The following is a 13,137-nucleotide window of genomic DNA, read 5'->3' as shown; positions in this document are numbered from 1 at the left end:
AGACATCTTCAGACTCTCCATTATCCCATCTTATCTTACCTTAGACTTACACCCCTGAGGTCCTACCTGCTGGAACAAAGACTGGAGATATGTTTTCACTTGCTTTCTATGTCTAAGGTAATACACAATCAAGAAGTCCAATGATGCCGAAGTTCAATCTCTTTTAATCAGAAATTCTACTTCCAAGAATTTATTCCAAGGAGATAAGGCAGGCCTATGCAGGGATTTGTGTATTTCGACAATCTAAACATCCCATAGTCCATAGTAAGAAGTGGTACATAACCCCACCAATGTGTCCTGGAACCCCACACCTCCCCATAGTCCTACCCCACCAGGGAAAGACAGAAACAGGCTGGGAGTATGGATCGAACTGCCAACACCATGTCCAGCAGAGAAGCAATTACAGAAGCCAGACCTTCCACCTTCTGTACCCTGTAATGATCCTGGGTCCATGCTCCCAGAGGGATAAAGACTAGGAAAGCTTCAATGGAGGGGATGGGATATGAAACTCTGGTGGTGGGAATTGTATGGAATGGCATCCCTCTTACCCTATGATTTTTTTTTTGTTAATCATTATTAAATCAATCAATAAAAAAAGAAGTGGTACATAACAAAACAATATCCCATTTACAAGGAAAGCTGAGTGCCATGAATACAGGCTCAATGCTAAGTGCTACAGCATATACAACATTAGCTCACTTTCATTTCTAAAGTCAAAGGCAGAGACAAACCCTGAAAGTAAACATACCAAAATATCTTGATGACGGGAACACAGAGTGTTTTTTTCTTTGTTTTTACCTTTTGGTATTTTCCTAGATTTCTAAAAGGAATAAATATTATCTTTATAATTAGAACACAACACTTGTGATACACACATACTGTTTGAATCACAGATTACACTACTAAGATTGGACTCTAAGGAAATAGTATAAACTATGGTCAGATTTACATATATGCATACATATGTAAGTAAATTGTGTTATTATAAGAGCAAAGTATATGCTGTTTTAATAAGTGAGGAAGGGTGAATCAATCATGTTTTAACCTCATGCTAGAAGCATTTACATATACACAGTTGCTAGGCTGTTAGCACTGGAGAATTGTTATGTGGTAATGATATGACACCAAAGACTGAGACGGTGATAAATGAAAAAGCGGAACACTGTGATCTCAGCTTCACAAAAACACAAGTGCAGGGGAAAAGAAGGCAAGAGTCCAAAGTGCCCATGATTGCTCAACAATTTGTTTGGCTTTGTATGTTAACTCTCTTTTCAGTCACCAGGTTCCAGGTGTCATCAGGATGCTGGCCAGGCTTCCCTGGATTGAAGACCCCACCAATGTGTCCTGGAGCTCAGCTTCCCCAGAGCCCCACCCTACTAGGGAAAGAGAGAGGCAGACTGGGAGTATGGACCGACCAGTCAACGCCCATGTTCAGCAAGGAAGCAATTACAGAAGCCAGACCTTCTACCTTCTGCAACCCTCAATGACCCTGGGTCCATGCTCCCAGAGGGATAGAGAATGGGAAAGCTATCGGGGGAGGGGGTGGGATATGGAGATTGGGCGGTGGGAATTGTGTGGAGTTGTACCCCTCCTACCCTATGGTTTTGTTAATTAATCCTTTCTTAAATAAAAAAAAAAAGAAAACAAAACAAAAAAAAAAAGAGTCCAAAGTGCTAATTGTGTTTAATGCATGATGAGCTAGATGACAGGTGAACAGAAAAACAAAAATGGGGCTGGGTGGTGCCGCACCTGGTTAAGTGCACATGTTACAGGGCACAAGGACCCAGGTTCGAGCCCCCCGTTCCCCACTTGCAGGGGAAAAGTTACACAAGTGGTGAAGCAGTGCTGCAGGTGTCTCTCTGTCTCTCACCCTCTCTATTACCCCTTCCCTCTCAACTTCTGGCTGTCTCTAGCCAATAAATAAATAAATATAATAATAAAAAAATTTTAAAAAGAAAAAGAAAAGAAGAAAAACAAAACCTTTAGAGAAGAAAACAGCATTCCATAATGGACATAGGCTACTTTAAATTTGAAAAGTAAGCCTATAAATAATAAAAACAAGTATACTTTATCCATGAAAGCATGAAGTTTCCAAAAAGGCAGAGAAGGATGAGACAATGTTATCATAACCAACATGCTCTAATCTAAAATAATCACTACTGACAGTTAGCTCTGTGTGTGTGTGTGTGTGTGTGTGTGTGAATGAGGAGTTTGAGTGTGTGAATGAGTATGAGAGAGTATGGGGTGATTATGAACCTGTGAGTGTGTTCACACAGGTGTGAGCCCTTTGGATGAATCCCAGCAGCCCTCTGGCTTCTGTCCACAGGTCTCTGTGGCTGAGCTTGGTGCTACCTACACACCGTGGGTCAAGGGTCACCCGATAAGCGGGTGGTGTAAGAGGATCCTTCAGGAATTCAGGGAAGCCAAGCATGGGCTCTACATCCAGGGTGAACTGATGCTTCCAGCTCCTCCAAAGTAAAGGCAGAAGGTGAACTCAAGGGATACTATTCACACTGTGTGTGAACCACGAATCCAAATCAGGTCTACCTAGCTTAAGTCTGTTCTATTCCAGAACCTTCTTTCCCATTGGCCGTGATAAAATTCCATGAAGTGAACAGCAAGCAGCCAGTACAGCTTCAGTTACGTGTTCAGGCACCTCCTCCACACAGTTCCCCTGAAAGGAGCTCCTGGTATCCCAAGGACTTTAGTTGAACAGAGAGGGGGCCAGAGGAACACACCAGATTCCTTGGATGTCAAGTTGCTAAGACAACAGTTTTTGGAGAAACTTTGGCAAAGTCTTTTTCAAGATGGGTTCATTAAGGGGCCAGCCCTTGGCCTAAGCATAAAGCATCTAACACAGGAACTGATTTACTGATAAAGAGCCCTTCTAGTGGGGGGGTGGGATGGGGTGGGTGGAAGGGAGGAGGCCAGGGTATGCCTGGGGAGCCAGGTCAGCTGCAGAGGTGGGACTGGGGTCTGGAGACAGGAAGGTGTGAAGCCCCAGCCGCTGAGTCCCATCAAAGTGGGGCCTATGTTCACTCCCTGAGTGGATTCTGTCAGGTCTCCAGCCTGAAAGATCATCTCAGGACATGCACTAGACACCCCAGGAATAGCTCCCGGCTCCAGTCACAAGCCTCACCACCCAGACTCATCTTGCTCCCGAACAATACAATACAATCCTCCTTCAGCCCGACCAGGAGATGGGGTGGAGGGGAGAAACTGCTGACCCTCTCAAAACCTACAATGGGGTGGGCTGGAAGGCCCTGGGATGATTCCCAGGGCATGAGAGGTAAGGGAGGGGGGGCCCAGCTGGCACCCAGCACTCACTAACCAACTGTTTGCAGGACACTGTGCTGTGCCCAGCACTGTGAGAACAAAGAGCAACCTGAGACGCACCCAGGGAGCCAGAAGTGCACCCCCTAAACACATACACACACAGAAGCATCAGGCCTCACACAGGCCCTTTGAGGGGAGGCTGGCCTGTATGGTTCCAGTGTGCCACATGCTGGCCTGGGAAGTGAAGGGAGCTTGTTCTCTCTCTCTGGCCATGCTACAGACACCCTGTTGTGACTGCAGCGTGTGAGATGCAGTGGGGGGCAGTGGGAGGGGTCCCCTAAGGAAATCACTGCAGCATTCTGCAGGCCCTAACCCCAGGGAGCATCCCAAGCTAGTGAACACCAACATTTGTGTCCAGATCTCAGACCTGGAAAGAAGGCAAAGGTTCTGGATCCTTCAGACAGAGAAGACTTGATCTGAACAAAGTGGGCAGTGACTGGACATGGAGCCTGTGTCATGCAAAATAAATAAATAACACACGACTCCTTGTGCTTCTGAGCCACGTGGCCCTGAGTGCCTGGTCTGCTTCCACAATCCCGGACTCTGCTATGGGGATGGAGGGGAGTGGCAGTGTGTGTGTGTGTGTGTGTGGGGGGGGGGGGGTCCATGGTTCCAAGGCTCCTGCCAAGGGTTTTGGAATTTTAACTTCATGCCTCTCCAAGGACAACCAAGGCTTCCTAATTGCAATGTGAGACATGGCTTCCTGGGGCTGCTCCGCAGGGCCTTTGAAACTGTTGTGAACATGGAGGACAAAGCGCCCTAGTCAGGGATAGCCACTGGGAGAAGGGTGGGCAAGAGAAAAAGCCTAATAATGCAGTTATTAGGCTGCTAGGCTCTGTATAGCACATCCTGGGGAGCTGGGACATGGAGGGAAGGGGGAAGTAGGGTACCACCTGTTTGAGCATTCAACCCCGGGAAGCAGGCCCAGCCTTTCACTTATTTCAGCACAGTAGTGACACAAGGGGATCAACAGAGAGAGAGCCGAGACCCAGGGGCTCAGAGAGAAAGGCTCAGTGCATCCATGAGAGTTGTTGCTTCTGATACAGTGAGGGCCTGGGAGACGGTTCAGTGGTTAGAGCACAGGACTTGCATACAAGAGGTCTGGGGTTTGGTCCTTGACACTGAAGTGTTAATAGAGTCATTAAAAAAAAATAAATACATTTTTTTATGTGATGCTGTGGAATGAATCCAGAGTCTAACACATGTTAAATACCACTGAGCCATCTTCCTGGCCCATTTTTTTATTCTTCAGTTTTTTGAGAGAGAAAGAGGAGAGATGCCACAGCACTACTCCACCATTCATGGTGCTCCTTTGTAGTGTCAGGGCTCAAAGCCCAAGGCCTCATGCACTCTGCTGGGTGAGCTGCCTCTTAGACTCAGTTAATAAATCTCTTTTGAAAAGTTAAAAAGACCTCCCAGCCTGGCCTATGCATCAGCCCTGACTGCAAGGTGCCCAGACCCCGGGCTACTTCTTCCTCATTGCCACTGCTGAACGTCAGGCTCTTCAGCCCTCCTGATGAGGAAGCTGAGGAGAACAGATGGTCACTGTGGGACTTAGGAGGAAGCAGTTATCAAGCACTGTGGCTCATCTTGGTTTGATCCATCCCCTTCCTGGCTCCCCGGCCCGTCCTCTGTCTGGTGCTAAGTGGCTGAGGAGTGAGAGCAAGAGCGAGGGAAGGAACATACATACACGGCAGTCAAGGGGACAGTTGCAGGGCTGAGCAGAGAGGAACTGAAAAGCCCTGGGAGGCTCAAGTGATCAGATCTCAGCCCAGCGGCCTGAGAAGGGCCACTTCTCTAAGGAAACCCAGGGCCACATCTCTCCAGGGTTAAGCCATGAAACTGCAGAAGCCTGGACATGTCCTGCTGGCAGGGGGTGGGGGGTGGTTAGCAGCCCAGCTAGTGTCCAAAAGGCTGGGACCCTTCCCCATGTAGCCCCTCACCCTGCAAAGGCAAAAGTGAGATGGAGAGCCATTCGAGGGGCATTTCTCAGAGCTCCTTGCCTCTGAATCAGGCAGGGAGAGGGAGGCAGGCATTCCTGCCTCATAGCTGGATGAATGAACACCCAGGTGGGGGTGGAAATGCAACCATCAGGGACAGGAGTATAATAGCAGAGACCCCCTCCCCCAACTCAGCCTGTGAGCTGGGTACCCAGTAGTGTACCCACTTCCTCTCCCACCATCACCCCCTGGGTGGGCATCAGAACCCTTGGCAGGAGAGTCTGTGGTCAAGTATTTCCTGCACCAAACTATCACGAGGGTTCCTGTCAACTTTCACGCACACTCCAAAGCAGGCACTGGTTTCCTAAGCACAGTCTATATGGGGCTGGGCTTCCCAGGAGGATCAAAAGGCACCTCTCAGAAGCCTGAATAGGTGTGAGGCACAGAAAACACCCTAAACTTGGAATCAGGAGGCTGGACCTCACTAAAACCACTCAGCCATTCACTCTACAACTTCCCTGTGGGGTCAGGGAGGGATGTGGGGTGGCTGACAAGCACAGAGAAGATGACGTGTCACCTTCGGCCTCCAGGAGCCAGGCAGACCCTGTATACCTGGGGCAGCATTGTTTCAAAATGCAATATGCCACAGGTGTTGAAAGGAGAAATGAGGTGCCGTCTGGAGACCAGGAATCAGGACTGCAGGGCAAGGGGTCAAGTGATCAGATCCCAAATGCCTACTGCCCTTTATGACCTTGCTTCAAGGTCAAATCACAAGTCTGACACTCTGCCTCATCTCCCAAGTTGGGAGAGCTGTCTCCTCCCCACTCTGGGAAGGAGAGCTGGCAGCAGGGCGCCACAGTCTCCTGGCCCTGGGTCTGAGTAAAGCCTAAGCACACCCTGCAGACAGGTATTCCAAGGCCAAGGGCAACCACAACCCATCCCCAAAGCTCCTGTGGATTGTGCTTCATTGGATGTCACCAGCTTGGAGTGCCCAGAGGCTCAGAGCAGCTCACAGCAGAGCCCTGCACCCTCCAAATAAATAGGAGTAACTATAGCTGTGACATCATTAGAAAAGAAATGGGGGTGCCTTCTAAAATCCTAATTGATTTCCAAGGCCCAGCCTAGGTCCAACCTACTTCTTGTAGACCTGCCCCTCACTCCATCCAGGAAGCAGGGACAGAGTTCCTGGGCCTGCTACAAGCAGCATAAGGGAGGGGTCCAAGGGCCCTTCTCAAGCAGCCTGGAGATGCAGACTATAGGACCTGTACTCACCCCTCCCAGGAAGTGTCTGTGCCATAGTTGAATGGTGCTCTGGTCTCTCTCCCATAAAGAAAAATAAAAACATAAAATCTGCTTTAAAAAAAAGTGGGGGCTGGGCAGTAGTGCAGCAGGTTAAGCACACATGGTGCACAGTGCAAGGACCAGCATAAGGATCCTGGATAGAGCCCCTGCTTCACAAGCGGCAAAGCACGTCTGCAGGTATCTATCTTTTTCTCCCCTTCTCTGTCTTCCCCTCCTCTGTTTCTTACTGTATTATCCAACAACAATGACAGCAATGACAACAACAATAAACAACAAGGGCAACAAAAGGGATAAAACGGCCTCCAAGTGGAAGCACCAAGCCCCAGCAATAACCCTGGAGACAAAATAAAGAAAAAAAAAAAAAAAAAACCAAAACACACACACAGAAGGCATATTGACAGCTGTATCTGGAAAGGTTCTGTGAGGGAAATCTAAACCCCAGAATGGAAAGACAGTCCCACCTATAACCACAGAGAGATTCAGTGGCATGGGAACTGTACCCAAGGCCCCAGCCAGAGGGCAGGAAGCTTCTACCCTCCCACAGACGGTGGGGCCTTCAACCCACTCCTCAGATCCACTGGTGCCAAGAGGAATATACAGGTACCAGCAAAGAGCATTCTCCCAGCCTCCCCTTCTCCCACATCTACCTCTGGCTCCCCATACTGGTTTCCAGCCAGAGAAAGGGTCTTGATCATACAGACCCTAAACAAAGGGGCCTTCTGGAGCTTCCCAAGAGTACCTGGGAATGACACAGCTGCCAAATGCCGAGTCGGCTGCCCCAACCCTTAGCTAGAAGGGCCAGCTTGGATCAGGTTCCTTGCCTTGCACCCACCCAGGCCTTCTACTTGTGTCTTCTTTTGCAAAATAAAATGCCACAGGACAGTCTTGAGAGATAATAAGCCAGAGTAGATGTAGATTCTAGGCAAGCGCCAACCCAAGGCACAGACTCTAGAAGCCACGTCAGAAGACTAAGGTATAGAGTTAGAGGCCCTATCAGCCTGAGTCTGCTTCCTGGTCTGAGAATCAGAGAAGGAACTCCCACCTCCAAGTATTGGTCAAGAGAAAGCAATTCATATCCCCAAAGGTTAAAGTCCTCAAAGGGGGTCCTCACATCCCTAAGAATCTTTCCCAAACTGGACACTCTAACATCTGCCCTAAGCCCTAAGGTCTTCACTTAGAAGCAGACTCCTTCCCCCTGAAAATGTAGGGATCTGGGCCCTCTCCCCAGGAGTCTAAGGCAGTTAGTGTACTCACCTGCTGGTAACTGGAAGTGACTCACAGCCAGCCATAGGCACTGGGACAGCTCCAGGCTGAGGAGCCCAGGAGCCCCTCAAATCTCTGTTGGGGTCTTTCTGTCTTTTGAATCCACCACATCTGACAATCACTGAACCAGCCCCCAGTATGTCTGAGACATGAATAGCTTCCTAAGTTTGGACATTAACTCTGTTGGGATGAGCCGGGCAACCATGAATCTGATGAAGAAAGTAGCATTTGACACAGCTATCAGCAGAAATGTTTCTACTGCCCAAGGCACAGCTGGGAAGAACGTTCTGGAATGAACCAAATGCACAAGTCACTGCCCCACTTTGCCAGGTTGAGTGAGACTCTGTGGTGGCCTGCTTAACCACACCAACTTCTCTCTGCTAAGCCTCGACTGTGTCCCAGGCATTAAGAGGGCCTCAGACACAAGGTTCATCAGGTTAACCCTTGAGGGAACTTCTGTTTTTTGCTCCCACTTTGTAAATGGAGAAACTGAGGCTCAGCAGCACCAGGAGACTTCCCCAAGATCACAGAGCTTTTCCAAGTAGCAGTAGGAATACAAACCTGTGTCTCCAGCCCCAGCAAAAGCCGCCAGGCTCCAAGACACCCAAAGCAAACCAGCTGGGAACTCACCTGGTAGGACAGGCCATCCTTCCGGGGGCTGAGGCCAATCTCTTCCATGGCTGGGGTGTTCATCATAACTTCGGTCATCTCCACGGATCTCAGGCTGCCAAGAAACCCAGACCAAAAGTCAACAAACACTAGCAGTTTCACATTCCGACTCTTCTCTTCCTCTTCCTTGGGTTAAATCAGGGGACCTTCTGGGTACAGGAGGTGTGCAAAACAAGCTCACATCCCCAGGAAGTATCTCCTAAGCCCACTCCACCCATAAAGCTCATTGTCTGAGCACCCTTCTGTCAGACCACCTCTCTCCCTCCTCTCCCATTCTCTCTACTGATGGCAGAGTGACTGTATTTCAAGTGACAGAACCAGAAAACAAGACAGCAGGTAGCTGGGTTCGTCTGCCTATGTTAAAACCAACCCAAGCCTTCTCGAGCGGCAAGGCATCATACTATTATTATATAATAATAACAGGCTGGCCTCAGGGAAACCAAGTCCAACAATTCCGCCTCCCTCAATTTCTGTCTACTGGTGCCGAGGCTGCTACTTTTCTGCAAAATGCCCCACTTACGGCCCCAAGGGGTCAGCTGGCTGCAAGCCTCACATCTGCCATCCCACCCCCTTCTCCAGCCCCAATCACAGCAGCTGCAAGCTCACAGCTTGAAAAACATCCCCTGGATTAAAAGCCTTAAGGATGCCTGGACTCTGATTGCAAAGGAAATTTCCAGAGGGGCCAAACTGGCCCACCAATGGCAGACATGTGAAAGTGCTTTGTCCTCTGGAAGCAGGACACAAATGCCCCATTATCCCCGCACATGCCACGGCACAGACAGGACATGCCAAAGTTAGTGTACTAGACCTGCAACACAACCACAAGCCTGCACCCCCCCCCCCATCCCCGCCCAAAGAAGCAAAGCTGAGCACTTCACCGCATGGTGACACACCAGGGACACAGCACCGAGTTTCACTGCACAGTCACTCCATGAGGCTGGGTTTGGAAAGAGGAGTGGCAGCAGGTTCTGGCCCCAGTTCTGCCATCGAGGAGCTGGGTGATCTGCAGAGTACCCAACCTCTCTGAGCCACAGGTGGCTAGTCTGTTGTCTGTTACAGGAAACTGGTTATGTGTGTCTCGGTTATGCTACAAGAATGGGGGGAGGGGGGGGGAGAGAACGACTGCAAACTAAGAAGGGCTTATCAACTAGAAAACAACCTCCAACCTTGTTTTCTAAGGAGATTAGAGCCTAATGGGCACTGTCTCCCACTCATCCGGGGCAAGTGTGTGGCAGGAACTGGCTGCAACCTCCAACACCTTTCAAAGTCCCACCCAGAGAGCAAGCATCTCTGGGCACTCTGGGGAAAGGGCACAGGCCTGGGGGCGGGGGCTTTTCTACTTTGTTGTGAGAATTCAGTTTGCTCTCAGCGGAGTTAGGTTGGGTTGGAGGAGGGGGCACTAAGCGAAGATGCTGGGGTTGCAGACAAATGAGGGTCTGGAGCTGGACATCCCCAAAGGAGAAGGCAGGAAGAGCATCCACCCCCTACCCCTAGCTCCAGTCGGCTCCCTGCGGGTTGTAGAGGGGCCCTTCCCGTGATCGGGGGCTTGGTGCTGGCCCAAGAAGTTGGAGCTAGAAACACTAACTTTCCAGGTCCCGGACCGAGCGGGGCTGAGCCGTCCACGCCCGCACCTGGAAGCGCGCCCCGGGACACGGCGCTTGCCCTCCCGCCGCCCGGCCTCCTCGCCGGCGCAGAGAGGAAGCAGCCAGCGCTTATCCCCAACGGCGGAGGCCTGGCTCCGGCACTAGAGCGACCCGGAGCCCCCAGCCCATCCCGGTCTCCACGCAGGGTTCCTGGAGGGCGCCCATCCCAACCCAGACCCCCGCAAAGGCGCGCCCAGGGTACTGGGCTCCGGAGAAGGAAGGGGTAGGGAGGGCGCAGCGTGTGCAGTGGCGGGGGCCTGGCTCGGGTACATATGGGGACAGCGCCTGCACCCGCCGAGCCCCGCGGCCGCAGCCAGGACGAAGAGACTTGCATACACACTGAAAGGAAGAGGGGAGGGGCCAGGAGGGCAGAGCCCCCCGCAGCTGCTGGGGCGCGCCTCCGCAGAGCCCGGCTTCCAACCGGGGTTCACGCGCGCCCTGGTCCCCACCCCGCCCCGCCCCTACCTGCCGGCAGCCCGCCGCAAACCCACTCCCTGCGGCCCTGGAGCGGAGAGTGGCCGTCCGCGTCCTTTGTCTGGGGGCCCTCGACCGCCGCCCTCACCCCAGCCGGGACCACCTTGACACCGACTCCTTCGGGGGGTGGGGCGAGGGGCGTGGGGCCGTTGCCGGTCGGAACGGAGGAGCTACTCACCAGTGCAGGGGAAAATACACAGACATGAAGTCCTCGGGCAGGTGACCCACGCCCTTGGGACTGAGCAGGGTCACTGCGCGGGGAGGGTGCCGCGGCAGAGGGGGAGCAGCGGGTGGGGGCGCCTTCCCCGGACACCAGGAGCCAGCAGGGAGGGAACAGGAAGGGTGCTGCTGCCCTAGCTCGCGGCCCACAAAGAGCCCGGGAAGCCGGCTTTATAGGGGCGGGAGGGGTGGGGCCTAGGGACGCCCCGCCCCCGTTCCCACCCCGGGAATCACGTCACCAAAATCATGAATGGCCTCAACTGGGCGGCTCGGCTCGGGGACGCGCGCCCCGGCTCTGCGCGCCCTCCCGCCACTCCACACGGACGCGCGGGGACACACACAGGGTTCAATGTCACGCTGCTGCCGGTGAACACCCGGTGGGTGTCGGGGGTGCAGAACCCTAGAGCCCCCCCAGACGTGGCCGCGCAGCGCTGAAGGAGGACGACATCCCTCTTGAGTCCTCAGTGGCAGCCACTCGTGTCCCTAGCACGCACCTAAGGGCTCCTCTTAAGCCTTCACACATACCCCCAAACGAGGCCTCTCTCCAGCACCGTCCCCCACCCCTACCCCCCACTCTGGGGCGTTTAATCGTGCAAAGGGTAGCAGCATAGGCGAAGGGGGCCAGAAGGGGCTCGGAGCCGGGGGTGGTGCCCGTGGGAGTCGCTTGAGCTGGGGAGGACTGGTTTGCAGCCTGGAGCCCCCCAGGGGGAGTTTTTTTGGGGGGGAGGGCAGTGATGTGGTGTCGTCATAGGGTTTTCCCAATGGACACGCGCGCTCAGGGCAGCGACACTGGGCAGGGGACCTGGGGGAGGGGTGCCGAGCAAGCACAGAGCAAGCAGCAAGCACACACAACCAGCCGCGGTTCCCAGATATGCGCTCAGAAGAGACTTTGGGTGGAACCTCGCCCACCCTGATCTGCGCCCTCGGGACCTGTCCCCAGGGCCTGGCCTCGCAGAGAGAGCCTGGAGCTCCTTGTCTGTGCGTGCCCAGCGCTGCCCCTCTGTGGCGGGAACGCGCGCTCTTCAGAAACTTGGAAAATGGCATTCTTCCCTCCCACCTCACTGGGCACTGGGTACAGGAGGGCTGTCAAAAAACTGGGACGATTTAATGAAGTTTGCAAAAGACAATGACGGTACTGAATCTATGTGTTGATACTCGAAAATCAAAAGTCAAGGCAGATGGTTCATCAGCAGAATGCATACCTTCATGCCTAGGCCCTAGATTGGATCTGCACTAAATAAAAACAAGAAAAAAAGGGGGGTGGGGACGGGGAGGTAGTGAGTGCACATACACTATCAAGTGCAAGCATCTGGATTCAAACCCCCCCCCCCCAGTCCCTACCTGCAGGGGGGAGGCAGTCTCTATTTCTGTCAATCTATCTATCTATCTATCCCTTCCCCTCATTCCCTTAAATGAGTGCAAAAAGACAAAAATTAATAGAACATCATCAGTAGCAGCATGGTGCTCTGCTCTGTTTCTAACTCACAATAAAAATCTTAGGTCTCGGGTGGTAGGATGGATGGCAAGGGTGTAAGGATGGAAAGGCCTTGAGGAGACCCTCCTAGATTTTCATCAGTCCTTCCAAGCCTACCCAAATAAAAATGACAGGAACAGTTGTATGCTACACCACACTGTTCTTGAGCATTCCCACGCACATCTGAGTTAACACAGTGCACGCACATCTGAGTTAACACAGTGCACTTCCTGGGAAATCGATGTTTCAAGAAGAGCCCTCTAAGTGTCCCTTTCAGCCACTGAAGTCCAGGTGCTTCTTCCCCCCAACATAGGTCAGAGATTGGTTTGCACTGTCAAGTCCCACCTCCACTCTGCTCATCTGGAGCTTGAGTCCTGGGAGAGGGGTGTGCTTCCATGGAGAGAACTGGCAGTGGGTGCTCCAGGTATGGGGTGACTGCTGGCTTTGATGGAGAAGCTTCTCAGAGCCACTGGCCAGCTCTGACATGGCCAAAGAGGGGAGAGCCAGTCTCCAGGTTGGACCTTGGGGAGCATGTCCAGTAGAGTGTCTACACATGCTGCCTTTTCTCCCCATCCCAGTCCCTGGTGAGGCCTGAAGGGAGTTCTTACCCCATGTTTCTATCCGGCTGGCCTCACTTAGCATATCTGTGATGGTTGCTTACTGAAACGCTTAACCTAGAAAGCTGTGCCCATCATACACATCTCAGGTGTCCCAAAGGCCACCTGCTGGGAAGGTGGAGGATAGACCCCACCAACAGATAGCTAGATGGTCACCAGAGAATCCTTTCTCAAGGCAGAACTTTGGGGCCCCCCTAAGG

The 13,137-nt window shown here is 52.4% G+C and overlaps 1 protein-coding gene across 1 annotated transcript in view; it reads right to left on the bottom strand.

Moving 5' to 3' along the window:
* The window catches only part of LBH (LBH regulator of WNT signaling pathway), a 30,044-nt gene extending 17,111 nt beyond the window's left edge, over positions 1-12,933 (bottom strand). The window contains exons 1-3 of the mRNA XM_016188498.2: positions 12,929-12,933; positions 10,806-11,015; positions 8,472-8,565 (exon numbers count right to left, since the gene is read on the bottom strand). Of these exons, the coding sequence (XP_016043984.2) occupies positions 8,472-8,565; positions 10,806-11,015; positions 12,929-12,933 (309 nt within the window). The remainder of the gene's footprint in view (positions 1-8,471; positions 8,566-10,805; positions 11,016-12,928) is intronic.
* Positions 12,934-13,137: the final 204 nt, after the last annotated feature.

The sequence above is a fragment of the Erinaceus europaeus genome, chromosome 3 (genome assembly GCF_950295315.1).
Source record: "Erinaceus europaeus chromosome 3, mEriEur2.1, whole genome shotgun sequence".
NCBI lineage: Eukaryota > Metazoa > Chordata > Mammalia > Eulipotyphla > Erinaceidae > Erinaceus > Erinaceus europaeus.
The sequence above is the reverse complement of the archived record's forward strand: the minus strand, read 5'-3'. Positions and strand labels throughout refer to the sequence as shown.